This window comes from Hypanus sabinus, chromosome 5, assembly GCF_030144855.1.
Source record: "Hypanus sabinus isolate sHypSab1 chromosome 5, sHypSab1.hap1, whole genome shotgun sequence".
Classification (NCBI taxonomy): domain Eukaryota; kingdom Metazoa; phylum Chordata; class Chondrichthyes; order Myliobatiformes; family Dasyatidae; genus Hypanus; species Hypanus sabinus.
This window is the reverse complement of record NC_082710.1, coordinates 45,666,876-45,682,572: the sequence shown is the minus strand read 5'-3', so window position 1 is coordinate 45,682,572 and position 15,697 is coordinate 45,666,876. Positions and strand designations below refer to the sequence as shown.

The 15,697-nt window shown below is 40.0% G+C and overlaps 1 protein-coding gene across 5 annotated transcripts in view; it reads right to left on the bottom strand.

The window, feature by feature from the left end:
• The window catches only part of LOC132394123 (spindlin-W), a 100,110-nt gene that overhangs the window by 32,252 nt on the left and 52,161 nt on the right, over positions 1–15,697 (bottom strand). For 3 of the 5 annotated variants that reach the window (XM_059969888.1, XM_059969887.1, XM_059969886.1), the window contains 2 exons: positions 14,452–14,528; positions 5,163–5,380 (listed from right to left, as the gene is read on the bottom strand). In XM_059969888.1, coding sequence (XP_059825871.1) covers positions 5,163–5,217 — 55 coding nt within the window. In that variant the 5' untranslated portion in view covers positions 5,218–5,380; positions 14,452–14,528. Of the gene's footprint in view, positions 1–3,463; positions 3,515–5,162; positions 5,381–7,569; positions 7,649–14,451; positions 14,529–15,697 lie in introns of those variants that run through there. The other 2 variants (XM_059969889.1, XM_059969891.1) reach the window with 2 other exon arrangements.

Here is a 15,697-nt window from a genome sequence, read left to right as displayed (position 1 = left end):
TTGATCTTGACTTAAGCAAGTCTCCAGGATCAGGATTCTGAATCAGCAATTATTTCCAAAAGCTATTTGTGGCAATTAACACTGTAATAGATATAACTGTAGACTGAAATTATACTGGCATAGTGGACAATCACCCTTCTCCCCTTCCCCCATATCATTACTTCAGAACATGAGACCATGCCCAGCTGGCTGTAGTGAGATACAAGCCAAAGACAGCAAAGACTTCTGTATCAGGCAAAAGTAAGGGGCTGGCCATCCTTATGACAACAGAGATAACAAGAGCTAAGTTAAGACAGAGAAATAGATACCCATGATGTGAGGTCTGGTTATGAGATGCATGTGGAGAAATGGGGTCCTTACATGAACTGTCATGAGCAATCAATTCCAGGCTTCTCTGATGGTAGCACTGTGGCAAATGGGACACAGAGAACCAAAATTCAACTTGTGCTGAGTTGACAAAGTGGAATAGTCTCTTTGGAGAATAGAAAGAATAAGATGGGCACAAGTCCTGGCAACAGGATTTAACTCCTCTTCATACCATGAATGATAGGAAAACCTGCGACTGCACAAGGAGAGATCACAAGTCCATGATACAGATCACTGCACAGGAGGGGATCATAAATTCAATAGTAGGGAATAGTGACTTCTCAATTCCATAACACAGCAGGGAGAGTTAGGGGGTCAGCATGTAGTAGAGGAAGAAAGGGGACCCCTGTGGTTATGATTCAAAGCAGTGGAAGTCTGCAACAGGCTCAACTGGCCCAAGCCACAAACTAGACTAAAGTGAACTACTGTGAACTCATGTCTGGCTACCAGCCTAGCAATGGTTTAATTCAACTCCAGGATGGAGGCTTGCCATTGTAAATACAAAGTAAAAGGGGTACAGGAGCCATGTCACAAACATGAGAAAATCTGCAGATGCTGGAAATCCGAGCAACACACACAAAATCTTGGAAAAACTCAGCAGGTCTGGCAGCATCTATGGACAAGAGTAAACAGTCGATGTTTCAGGCCGAGACACTTCATCAGGCCTGATGAGTTCCTACAGCATTTTGTGTGTATTGGTAGTAGCCAGGTACCTATTTTCTGTTTGTACTTTGTGTTGTGCACTTATTATGGGTAACTTGCCATGTGGGTTAGGATGTAGTAGAAGCAAATGAGTATAGTTACGTATTCACACTGTGTTTTAGATAGTTTAGTCCGGTTAATTGGAGGCAGCCAGGGAATGACTTTTTTTGTTCACCGCTAATTACACTTATTTACGATCTTCACTTAATTACATCTTCACTTAATTTGAATACTAATTACTCTTATTTCGCTACATTACTAATTTAATTTGATAATTTCTAATATCGCTAAGATCACTTGTCTTTGCTGATTTCATAATAAGGATCGAATGTATTTTTGTTTACATGGAACTCAGGTTATTCTGGAAGCACGGCATACAGTGCCAGCTCCTGTACTCAGTCAGTGGCTTCGGTTTGTTTTCAAGTAACCGCTGGAAGGGGAACCGCAAACAGCTCACATAGCAGATACATAGGTACTGAAGCTCGACACCACAGACAGCTTACTTCATGCTATGTACTGTATACACAGTGCATGCGGGATGGAGAAAGTGGGGGGAAAAGTAGATTAAAAAAATAGTACAAGTATAACGAAAACTTTGCATCAGTGAGCATTCATCCTCTGTCAATGTCAGCTTGTAAAAAAGGGAAGTTTGTTCTGAAGGTAAACCCTGGACACTAGGAATTCATTCCATCTACAGCTGGATATCCTAAGTATGATCAGGACTGGTCACTATAGTTGTTGATTAGTGTATTGTATCCAGATCTTCCAATATTCAGTAAGTTCCAATGAGATGCCTCCTCATTGTTCTAACCTCTAGGATACTGGCCCAGAACCATCACCCATCAAATACTTATCTGTTAACCCTTTCATTCCTGAGATCATTCTTGCAAACCTTCTCTGGATTCTCTCCAATGCCAGCACATCCTTTCTTAGATAAGAGGCCCAAAACTGTGCACAATATTCCAAGTGCGGTCTGACCAATTCCTTATTAAGCCTCAGCATTGCATCCTTGCTTTTGTACTCTAGTCCTCTTGAAATGAATGCTAACATTGCATTTGCCTTCCTTACCATGGAGTCAACTGCAAGTTAGGGAAAACTGCACGAGGACTCCCAAATCTGCGCCTCAGTTTTGAATTTTCGCCCCATTCACAAAGTAGTTCACATCTTAATCTCTTCTTCCAAAGTGCAAGACCACACACTTCCCCATACTATATTCCATCTGCCACTTCTTTTCCATCCCCCCAATGCTTCTGCAGGCATCTTGTTTTCTCAACACAACCTGTCCTTCCACCTATCTTATCTTCTGCAAATGTGGCCACAAAGCTATCAATTCCTTCATCCAAATCATTGATGTACTACGTGAAAAGAAGCAGTCCGAACACCGACCCATGCAGCACACCACTAGTTATTGGCAGCCAACCAGAAAAGGCCCCCTTTATTTCCACTCTTTGCCTTCTGACAGAAACCCCATCTTTTATCCATTCTAGTAAAATTCTCTTAATATCATGGGCTCTTATTTTGTTCAGCAGCCTCACGTGTGGCACCTTGTCAAAGGCCTTCTGAAAATCCAAATAAGCAACATCCACTGACACTCTTGTCTATCCTGCTTGTTAATTCCTCAAAGAATTCCAAAATATTTGTCAGGCACAGAATTCCACCTTTAGAAAACCATGCTGACCATGCCTATTTTATCAAGAATCTCCAACACCCCAAAACCTCATCCTTAATAATAGACTCCAACAACTTTCCAACCACTGAAGCCAGGCTAACTTGCCTATAATTTCCTTTCTTCTGCCTCTCTCCCTTCTTGAAGAGTGGAGTGACATTTGCAATTTTCCAGTCCTCAGGAACCACTCCAGAATCTAGTGATTCTTGAAACGTCATTACTAATGCCTCCACAGGTCTCTTCAGCCACCTCTTTCAGAACCCTGGAATGCAGACCATCTGGTCCAGGTGACTTATCTACCTTCAGACTGTTCAGCTTCCCAAGCACCTTCTCCTTAGTAATAACAATGACACTCATTTCGGCACAACATGGCTGGCCCAAGACTCAAGATGGAATCAACAATTTCAGATTGTCTGCATTGCAACATTTTCGTTCAAGTTTCCAGTGCTGCTAAATAATTTCTTCACTAATTTCAAACATTCTTCATTTTCACTCCTCCAACTTGCACCATCATCGTTTCTGTCCGATTCTCCCTTGCTCTGTACCTTCTATAACTTTGCAATGTATCATTTCTCCTTCCTCTGCACCTTAAATCTGTTCATTGCTCTGAAATATTAGCTCTCCATGGAGCAATGTGATTTCCTAGTATTTCTAGCAAGCCAAGCTTTTGTGAACCTTAATTTGGACCAAAATTATTTTCAGCAATAATTGTATTAAAAAAAACTTTACCTTATGTACAGTGTAAAGAGATCTCTTTCTCCCTCTAAACAAATATCAGCTGGTTCCACTTGTCCATTTGAAATTTGACATCATTCTTACAGTACTCAATTATGGCGAATGATGGCTGTATACAAACAGGGTGAACAGTAGACTCCTTCCACAAGCAATGCTGATTCTCGAAAGGAGTTGATTATTGCTCCCAAGCAACACACAAAAAAACGGAGGAATTCAGGTCACCAGCATCTACAGAGGGAAGTGCACTGTCAAAGGTTCAGGCTGAGACCCTTCATCAACACTGGGAAAGAGGGGAGATAGCCAATATAAAAAGGTGGGGGGGGGGGGGGAGAGCAAGAACTTGTAATTGATATAGCATATGATAGGCAAGTGGGGGGGGGCAAAATGAATGGGAATGGTACAAGAAGCTGGGAGGTGATAGGTGGAAGTGACTTAAGATGGGATCTGACAGAGGATAGAGGAGGTGGTGAGGATGGAAATAAGAGGGAGGAATGTGTGGGTGATGGGCAGGACAAAAGGGTGGGGAAGAACGTGAGAGACATCAATATTCATGCCATCAGAATCCAAGATGATGTACCTCCAATCTGTGTCAACTTGCCAATAGACAAGCCAGTGTGGGAATGGGTAGGGGAATTAAAATGGCCGGCCACCAGTAGATCCCAGCTGGTACGGGGGAGGATGCAATGGTGTTTGATAAAGCGATCTGCCAATCTCTTGGGTCTCACCAATGTAGAGTAGGCCACACCAGGAGCACCCGATGCAATAAATGACACCAATCAATTCTCAAGTTAAGGACTGCCTCACTTGGATGTTTAGGACTCAATGACTGTGAGGGAGGAGGTTTAGGGGCAGATGTAACAATGAGCGTTGCTAGGGGCAAATGTAACAATGAGCGTTGTTACGGGCAGAGCTCAGCCGAGGGGCAAGAGCCAAACAGATCCAAGAACAATCTTGATATCAGGACTAGGAACAATGGTTTTCTCGGTATCTATTATTATGGTGTTGAATAAAAAGGACATGTTGAGATCCAAATTTAAAATTCAAACTAAGTTTGGAGTGCAGTTAATTCCATACATGTGTTGGAGTATGTTGTTCAAAGGACAAAGACAATACAAACAAGTTGAGAGAACTATAGCAACTGAGTTCAGATATGAGGAAATACAGGGTCATCCATTTGCATTTGGAACTGCTCGGTGTCAAAGATATATGTGCTCATCTTCAATAATAGTTGATGCTTAGATATGAACAATCGTCAAAATGACTCAAACACCCATAATCTCAAAGCATACTGGAGTTCCAGGGTGAGTGAGTGATGGCTCAGATGTTGACATTAGATCCAATTCCATTCAATCTGCACAGAAGCACTTTGGGAATTTTGTGCCTTTGTGGGAAAACAATACAGACGCTCTGGAATATCCTAGGATCTGAGGGTGAAATTGTCCAGTCAGATTGCATAAATACCAAGTTCATTCACTTAACTTTAGAAGGTTTGATCAGATCAAAGCATTCAAAATCATAAAGGAGCAAACTTGCTTTAAGGTAAATTCAGAGAAGTTAGTTTGATACTAAGATCCAAGGGGCAGTGTCAATTATCATCCATAGCATTAAGTGTTTTTCTATCTTAAAAACAATCCTGCAAATGGTAGAAACCACAAATCAAATAGATACATATTTTGACTTCATCAACTCTTACCTGCTGCATCAATTGATAACCTCTGACTGGATCGCTTCCCAAATGGGGTCTTCATTCATCTGTATAGGGTGCACAGCTTTTGGTAAGGTGAAGCTAAAGTGATGCCTTCAGTGTGATATAAAGAACCCCAAGCTATGTACAGAACTGCTGAAGCAGCGCCCAGCACTAGTACTAAGGGTTACATGGAGCCAGGATTAGTATGTAGCAATCCAGTAAACCTGTTTTAAAAAAAGAGACAGGCCATTATTGCTGAAAAACATCAGCCTAAAACTATTTAAACAAACATAAGTAAATAATTTCTAAACTACTGATTTTTTTTTGTGTATACATAATTCGAGAACAGTTACTTTGCCTTTGAAAAATAAATGAACTGATAGTGCCAACACTGTCTGGGAAGGTAGCTCTCATGGAATTGCCAGTATATACTTCCCAAGAGCATCAGCAAGCACATTACTGCCAACAGACAAGTTCCTAGCAAGGTTATGGTAATGATTCGGACAAGTTCAAGCCATCTGCTGACTGTGCACCAGATTCCAGTTCCACAAGAACAAGAATATGTATTTAGCTCTTAATTCTACTCTCTCCCTCTCTCTCTATACACTCATGACTGTGCAGCTAAGCACAGCTCAAACACCATCTATACACTTGCCAACGACACCACTGTTGTTCACAGAATCTCAGAAGGTGCAGAGGAGACAGATAGGAGTGAGATAGGCTGACTGGTTGAGTGGTGTTAGAACAATAACTTTGTACTCAGCATCAGTAATACCAAGGAATTTAAGGATTTAAGGAAGGGGAAGTCAGAAGAATACACAAAAGTTGCATATCCATCTGATATGGAGGTCTAATACACAGGATCAAAACAGACTGCAGAGGGTTGTAGATTCAGGCATCTCCATCAAGGGCAACTTCAAGAAGCAGTGCCTCAAGGAGGCAGCATGCATCACATCTCTTCTTGTTACTACCATCTGGGAGGAGGTGCAAGAGTTGAAAAAACACTCAACATTTTATGAACAGCTTCTTCCTCTCTGCCATCAGAGATGTGAACAGTCCACAAACCCATAAGCACTGCATCACTATTCCTCTTTTGCACTGTTTTAAACTGCGATTTACAGTAATTTTTTGTGTCTTGCACTGTACCGCTGCTACAAAACAACAAATTTCATGACCCATGTCAGTGATTTTGAAGGAAATTTCCAATTAAGGAAATAAACTCATATCCAAAATTCTTGGGCAAATAATTCTCTAGATGAGGAAATCAAAATGGCAAAGATAGACAGGTAGAAATGGCATGTCAAAGTGGGTTCAAAGCATTAAGGCAAACTATTATAAAATGCATCCGCTCCTTTCTTTTTCTAGAAGTTAAAAGTTAATTAAAAAGAAAAAGTAGCAACAATTTAGAATGAACCGCTGAAGTGTAGCTACCTACTATGTCCAACCCCTATGGATCTCTTGAGAGTGAAATCCTGAAGGCCTTTAAGTACAAGTAAAAAATCTGGAAATACACATTTGTACATGAATACATGAATTTCTCAATTCATCAGACTAATTGACCTTTGGAACAGTAATTCAATCTTAAACAGGCAATTGAAATTTTTGACAAACCATATCAACTCTCCTACTGCCATAACTACCCGTCAATCCAACCATGAAAGATTATTATTGTCAGCATCAATATTTTTAAATATTTCATTCCACAGACTTAGCATATTGATGGACTTCAAATTGAAACTACAGCTCATCATCAAATTCCATTAATGCAGATAAACAGTTCAATAACTAAATTGGTTTATTATTGTCACAAACTGAGGTACAATGAAAAATGTGCCTTGCATGCCATTTGTTACAAATCAATTCTAATCTAGATCAAACTAGTCACTATTTGCTTCATATTTTATATTGCAGTGCCAATTGTGTCTAAGTTCATAGCATTTGCTTCTGAGCCAGATGTTTCCAGATTCAAATCTCATTTCAGAAACTTGAGCACAAAAAACACTGTCACTGTGTAAGGTACTCTCTGATTAGACAAAGCTAAGCCCAAACTGCCCTCGATGGATGTACAAGATCACATGTAGTACAAAAGAGGGTATCCCCATATCCAGGCCAATATTCATCCCTCAACCAATATCAGTAACTTAACTGGCAATAATCAAAGATCAGTTAGTAAAAACACTAAAATAACCAATTGGCAGTATGTAGAAAACATTTATTTTAAATACTCTGTTGCAGACAATTTAACATACGACAACAAACATGGTTCGTTTAGAAAGCAGACATGAAGGAAAAATTTTATGTGAGAAGCAAATTAAAAAAATCAAGTCATCCATTTTGAAGTTTTCCATTTTAAGGGATTATTCTGGAGTTAAGAAACTATAGAACACAGATATGAATTAAAATGACAATCCACCTTCTGTAATTAAAAACCTGTTCACATTTTAGGTTCAACAGATACCATCACAACCAATCACTGGGGTGTCAGCAGCCAGGCAGCATCTACGGAAAAAAGCACAGTCGACATTTCAGGCTAAAACCCTTCAGCAGGACTGAAGGAAAAGAGCTGATGAGTAGATTTCAAAGGTAAGGGAAGGGGAGAAAGAAACACAAGGTGATAGGTGAAGCCTGGAGGGGGAGGGATGAAGTAAAGAGCTGAGAAGTTGATTCATAAAAGAGACAGGTGGCCATGGAAGAAAGAAAATGGCGGGGGTGGGGGGAGGCACCAGCGGGAGGTGGTGAGTGGGCAAGGAGATAAGGTGAGGGAAGGAAAAGGGGATGGGAAATGCTGAAGAGGTGGGGTAGGGGTATTACCAAACATTTGGAAAAAAAAATTGATGTTCATGCCATCAGGTCGGAGGCTAGGCAAATGGAATACAAGGTGTTGTTCCATCAAACTAAGTGTGGCCTTATCACGACAGTGGAGGAGACCATGGATGGACATATTGGAATGGGAATGAGAGGTGGAAATAATATGGGCGGCCACTGGGAGATCCCGCTTCTTCTGGCAGATGAAGCATGGATGCTTGATGAAACAGTCTCCCAATCTATGTTGGGTTTCTCCAATACACAGGAGGCTACACCGGGAGCAACTGACACAGGAAATGACCCCAACAGACTCACAGGTGAAGTGTTGCCTCACCTGTAAGGACTATTTAGGGCCCTGAATGATAGTGAGGGAGGAGGTGTAGGGGCACGTTTCACTCATCTACTTCTGTTTCTCTCTCCCCTTCCCCCAAATCTACTCCTCAGCCTTTTTTCTCCAGTCCTGCCGAAGGGTTTCAGCCCAAAACATTGACTGTACTCCCCCACCAACCAACACAGACGCTGCCTGGTCTGCTGAGTTCTTCCAGCATTTTGTGTCTGTTGCTCGGATTTCTGGCATCTGCCGATTTTTTCGTTTGTGAATCACTGTAAATATGCAACTCTGCAAAGTTACCAGTTTACGTTCAAAAACTTAAAAGTAGGTATTTCTAGCCATCGGAATTATAGTTAATCATATATTATTGTCTTTGCATTCAGGAAGTACAAAACATTGTGTAATACACACAACACACAAAGTACTGGAAGAACTCTGGAATCAGGCAACATCTTGAGGACAATAGACAGTAGGTGCAGGAGTAGGCCTTTCGGCCCTTCTAGCCAGCACCACCATTCACTGTGATCATGGCTGATCATACACAATCAGTACCCTGTTCCTGCCCTCTCCCCATATCCCTTGACCCTGCTATCTATAAGAGCTCTATCTAGAATGCATCCAGAGACTTGGCCTCCACTGCCTTCTGGGGCAGAGCATTCCACATATCCACCATTCTCTGGGTGAAAAAGTTTTTCCGCATCTCTGTTCTAAATGGCCTACCCCTTATTCTTAAACTGTGGCCTCTAGTTCTGGACTCACCCATCAGCGGGAGCATGCTTCCTACCTCCAGCGTGTCCAATCCCTTAATAATCTTATATGTTTCAATCAGATCCCCTCTCATCCTTCTAAATTCCAGTGTATACAAGCTCAGTCGCTCCAATATTTCAACAATTGACAGTCCTTCCATTCCGGGAATTAACCTGGTGAACCTACGCTGCACTCCCTCAATAGCAAGAATGTCCTTCCTCAAATTTGGAGACCAAAACTGCACACAGTACTCCAGGTGGGGTCTCACCAGGGCCCTATACAGCAGAAGGACCTCTTTACTCCTATACTCAATTCCTCGTTATAAAAGCCAGCATGCCATTAGCTTTCTTCACTGCCTGCTGTACCTGCATGCTTGCTTTCATTGACTGATATACAAGAACACTTAGATCTTGTTGTACTTCCGCTTTTCCTAACTTGACTCCATTTAGGTAGTAATCTGCCTTCCTGTTCTTGCCACCAAAGTGGATAACCTCACATTTATCCACATTAAACTGCATCTGCCATACATTTGCCCACTCACCCAACCTGTCCAAGTCACCCTGCATTCTCATAACATCCTCCTGACATATCACACTGCCACCCAGCTTTGTGTCATCAGCAAATTTGCTAATGTTACTTTTAATCCCTTCATCTAAATCATTCATGTATATCGTAAACAGCTGCGGTCCCAGCACCGATCCTTGCGGTACCCCACTGGTCACAGCCTGCCATTCCGAAAGGGACCCGTTAATTGCTACTGTTTCCTGTCAGCCAGCCAATTTTCAATCCATGTCAGTACTTTGCCCCCAATACCATGTACCCTAATTTTGCCCACTAATCTCCTATGTGGGACTTTATCAAAAGCTTTCTGGAAGTCCAGGTACACTACATCCACTGGCTCTCCCTTGTCCATTTTCATAGTTACATTCTCAAAAAACTCCAGAAGATTAGTAAAGCATGGTTTTCCCTTCATAAATCCATGCTGACTCGGACTGATCCTTCTACTGCTATCCAAATGTGTCGTAATTTCCTCTTTTATAATTGACTCCAGCATCTTTCCCACCACTGATGTCAGGCTAACCGGTCTATAATTCCCTGTTTTCTCTCTCCCTCCTTTCTTGAAAAGTGGGACAACATTAGTCACTGTCCAATCAGCAGGAACTGTTCCTGGATCCATAGAACATTGGAAAATGATTACCAATGCATTCACGATTTCCACAGCCACCTCTTTAAGTACCCTGGGATGTAGACGATCAGGTCCCGGGGACTTATCAGCCTTCAGACTCAACAGTCTATACAACACCGTTTCTTGCCTAATATAAATTTCTTTCAGTTCATCCTTTACCCTAGTTCCTTTGACCACTGTTACATCTGGGAGATTGTTTGCGTCTTCCCTAGTGAAGACAGATCCAAAGTACCTGTTCAATTCATCTGCCATTTCCTTGTTCCCCATAATAAATTCACCCGTTTCTGTCTTCAATGGCCCAATTTTGGACAACTATTTTTTTGCTATTCACATACCTAAAGAAGCTTTTACTATCCTCCTTTATATTCTTGGCTAGTTTACCTTCGTACCTCATTTTTTTCTTGGCGTATTGCCTTTTCTGTTATCTTCTGTTGCTCTTTAAAAGCTTCCCAGTCCTCCGGTTTCCCGCTCATCTTTGCTACATTATACTTCTTCTCTTTTATTTTTATACTGCCCTTTACTTCCCTCGTCAGCCAAGGCCGCCCCTTACTCCCCTTAGGATCTTTCTTCCTCTTTAGAATGAACTGATCCTGCACCTACTGTATTATTCCCAGAAATACCTGCCATTGTTGTTTCACTGTCTTCCCTGCTAGGGTATTGTTCCATTGAACTTTGGCCAGCTCCTCCCTCATAGCTCCATAGTTCCCTTTGTTCAAGGAGAATAAACAGTCAACAGTTTGGGCCAAGACTGACAAGTAGGGATTGGACACCTTTGGCAAACTGTTTAATGAGATAAATTAGTTTATTTTGGGGGTTAAGGTGTGGTTGATGAGTAACTAAACAGCTGAGGAAGGAGAAGCCATTCAATACAAGTAATATTCTTATTTGCAAATGCAAATTTCAACATTTTAAAGTGGCATTAATTTTTAATAAAGAAGATTTTAAGCAAAATTATCTTTTTTTCTAGACAATCTACACTTTGGGTAGGTGAGGAGATGAGAAGGGGTGAGAGAGTATTGGGGAATAAAAAAGGGGAGGGGTAATTATTGGAAATTGAAGAAATCAATGTTAAGAGCATCAAGTTGGAGGCTATTCCAGAGGGAATACAAGATGTTGCTCCCCCAACCTGAGTTTAGCCTCATTATGGCAAAAGAGGTGGCAAGGACAGACATGTTAGAATGAGGGTGGGAAGTTGAATTAAAGTGGGTAGCCACCAGCAGATTCTGCCCTTTGTGGCAGACAAAGGTGCTCGACAAAGCAGTCCTCCAATCTGGCAAAAAAAACCATTATGCCAGGAGAGAAGAAATAATATAAAGACATAGCCACAAACCATGTACTTACCTGTGAAAAATATCATGGAATCAGGCTAGGTTAACAGTCCTGACTGCATTGCTTTGTGGCAGCTGCTCTTGGTAGTTTTTAGAAATAGCACTGACAAGTAGGGATTGGACACCTTTGGCAAATTGTTTACTGAGACAAGTTAGTTTATCTTGGGGGCTAGGGTGTGGTTGATGAATAGCTAAACAGCTGAGGAAGGAGAAGCCATTCAATACAAGTAATATTCTTATTTGCAAATGCAAATTTCAACATTTTAAAGTGGCATTAATATTTAATGCAGAAGATTTTATGCAAAATGATAATTTTCTAGACAACCTACACTTTTGAATAGATTGAACTGTGAATGACAGATGGATTATTGTTGGGTAAATTAAGTGTGATCCAATTATCATCTTCTTCATTATGGAACGAGCAGAAGAAAATCTTAATTACAGGGGTTTTAATAAAACTCCAAAGCACATCGTTTTCAGTTATTGTTAATACATATTCAGTCTTTGTTAATCCTAGACGTAAAAATCTTGGATGGCTATTTTTCTGAAATGAACTATTTCACTTCAAATAGTAAGTGGAAGGTATGCAGACTGTGAAGGAAAAGCCTCAACTTAAAAAAATTTAAACAGGCAAGTTTTAAAATCTCAGAAAAATACAGTATCACACCCAAGGACTGATGGCTTTAAATATTTGACAGAGTGAAGTCCATCATCACTTGAAAAGAGATCCAAGAACATGATATGGATGTGTTCAAATTTATAACGTAAGTAACTGTACTCACAACAGTGCATATTCTGAAATTTAGAGTGAATAACCAAATGCTACAGATATACAGCTGCATTAGACAGGACACAAATTGAGGCATATACCACGCATGTCACGTTTCAAATGATCTTCAAGGAAAGACAGAGACAAGTAACAATATTCTGTGGCACTTAAACAGGTTCCTCAATGTATTTGTGACAAAATGCAACTGTTTCTTGAAAGTTATGCAAGTTTTTTTTTTAAAATGTCCCATTGGACCCATTAAAAAGTACAAAGCCATAATTAATTGCAGCATTGCACAATGACAACGGAATTGGAAATTTATAATATTACATCCACAATGTATAGTTACCCAAGCATAGCTTCGTCTATTAAAGTCTAGACTATTTTCAAGTCACCCTTTTGGTAAGAACTCTCCAATACTGGAACTCTGGTTTACTTGATAATATGACTGATGCAAAAAAAAATGTATTTAGCTGGACCCATTGCAAATTAGAGCAATATACAGCCCATCACTGTTTATCTTGTCATGTTATTTCATTCATTTGAGACAGTTTAATTAGGAAAAGCACTTAATTTTCCTACATCCATTCAAAACAACAGGCACATTACTTTCAAACTTCCACATACTTTCCTAAATAGGTACTTAGGCACACTACATCTAAACATTGCTCAAATCTCATTAGTATACTCACTTCTGCAGCAGATGAACTAACCAAAATAAATCACCGTTTTAATCATGTGAAAAATTGTGCCACTGTAACTATAGCACCTTGCTTCTATAGCAACAAAATGGCATCATTTCAAATTCTTGAATTGCCTATTTGATTAGGTGTGTATTTGTAATCAATTAACCCAGATACCCAAATCCTTTTGCTCTTCCACGCTTCCTTGTCTGCTGGCATTAAGATATTTCAATCCAACTGATTTACGTCAAAGACTTCCTCACATTCATCTCCATCTTCCAAAGCACCTGTGCTGTCTTTACGACAGTTATTTAGTTTATAATATTTTCGCTTAGTAATTCATTCAATAGTATTTTCTAGTTAGAATTAGAAGTGTTTAAAGTATATTCATTGCATGTAAAATATATCGGCATGCGATGACGTCACATCCGGTTTCGCCGCGTCTTGTGGGAAAACACCGGTTTGAAATTAGCGCGAGGGTGGGGGCTTTCCACGAGGCTCACCTGAGCACAAGCAGTTTTGCAGGCATGAGAAATCACAGTGAGAGCAACGCTGTAAGTTAATAGATAATCGATATATTGAACTAAGATGTTAATGCTGATCCTGTTAGAGGTAACGACGGTAGATAATGTTTATGCTTTCGTTAGTTAAAGAGTCGCGGATAGTTTGCATGGAAGTGTATTTAAAGTAGTCAATGGAGCAGGTAAACTCTCCCTGTATACTGCACCTTAGTGTAATGTAGTTATAGTCACCTTTGCAAGTATTTACACTTGAAATGTGATATTAAGTAAGGAACAAATACTGTATCAATCTTGTATTGTTTTATCAACAGTTTTCACCATATGTTAATGTGAAGAGTGAACAGTAAATGGTTAATCTTACTGCGATCTGGTTCTTATTAACTGTGGTTTATCCGGACGTTAAATTCGGCGTTTCATTACACCCGAAGGAGAACGTGACAGCACCAGTTAGCCAGGGTTCCTACTTGTAGCCATACAACTATTGTGCTTCCTAACTTGGTGCTTTCTTTGTAACTAAGTATTAATTATGCTACTCCCCCATGCAACTTTAAGAATATAAATGTTGAAAGACTGAAATTCCCAGTACAGATCACTAGGGAACATCAGGTGTTTCAGAATAAAGCGAGCATGCTTACTTGGGGCTGAGTTATTAGAGCTCAAATCCCACTACCTGGGAAATGTAAATAACAAAATCAGGAATTTGACTAAAAGCTACCCTCATTTACATCTATAAAAAAACCCGATTCGTTAAACATCCCTTCAGAGTAGGACGTTCAAACAGAAACACTAGCATTGCCAATGATATTCATACATCACAAATGATTTTTCCCACATATTAGTGCATTCATATTTTAATGGCTTTCTTACCCTACTGGCTTTCTACATTCATAGCTGTTATTTTTTTCTTTTAGCATAGTACTCTTACCTTGTTTGATGACCATGGTTGCTTAGCTGCACAAGAAGCGCTTGCAAGTAGTATGAAAATGGTTGAAGTCAATTTACCTAGCAATTTGAACAGCAACAATTAATAGACATAATTAGTTTTCAAAGTACAGCTCAGAGTTAATGCCATCAGCTCATTGCATCAATGAACATTATTTATCAATGCAGCAACTGGAATCTGAGTTTCTTCCATTTACTAGATAGCCGAGAAGACAATTACATTCATTAGACAGTCAGGATATAAAATAACTCCATAGTTATTTTATAAATAGTCCATGTGTTAGAGCAGCAAAGTTCCACAGCTAACAAATCATTACTCCTATGGTCAACGTGGCTTAGATGATCTAGCACCTTCTGTATAAGTTCAGATCAGGTAAAATAGATTGTCAAACTCAACCTCAGCCTGAATTGCATCTTTCACAGAAATCCCCTCTGTTCTCTGCAGCCTCCATATTTTCTGTAACTTAAAATATGATTGACTTTTTACAGTTATGATAGAACAGTCAAGATAGCATCTCTACAGATACTGCCTGACCTGATAAATATTCACCTTGAATTTATTTCAGATTTTCAGCATCTGCAGTTGTTTGCTTTCTGGTATCAATAGTGGGGCAACTTGTTCTACTTGGACTTCTGTTTTAGCTAAATCCTATTCTTTTGTCAATCATTCCCAATAAATAAGGCATGTCCTGGAATATCTCTATATTTGTCAACTGAACCCAACTTAGGTGGTATGAGACAGGCTTTCAATTTACTATTAACTCCCTGACAAGAGTTTTCAGAGTTGTTTAATCACCACAGCAAGATGGGCATTACTTTTACACATTCTTTTGTGGTCTTGTTAACTCAGAAACTGTATGGATTAAAAAAACTCAAATGTCAATCCCTGCTAAAATAAACTGAAAAGGCCATTGTTATATTTACTGATGACATTCTGTGAAACCATAAAGCTCTAAGCCTACTCAAATCTTCAGGTTTGGCAGGACTAGAATTCAGTGGTGATGATACTTGAAGTTCTGCCTCTACAGAAGCCTCTCTACCAAGACTTGGGTAAGCTTGGCTCTAGATTATAATACTACAGGTTCTCATTAGCTTTGAGGATAGCTTCACTCCTGCTGGAAGTTTGTTTAAGGTGAACAGAAACATTGTGGTAAGAAAGGCAGAGAAACTGTTGGGACATTGACATGGCCATATTTGACAACCCTCTTCAACCACTTCTTATGAACAAT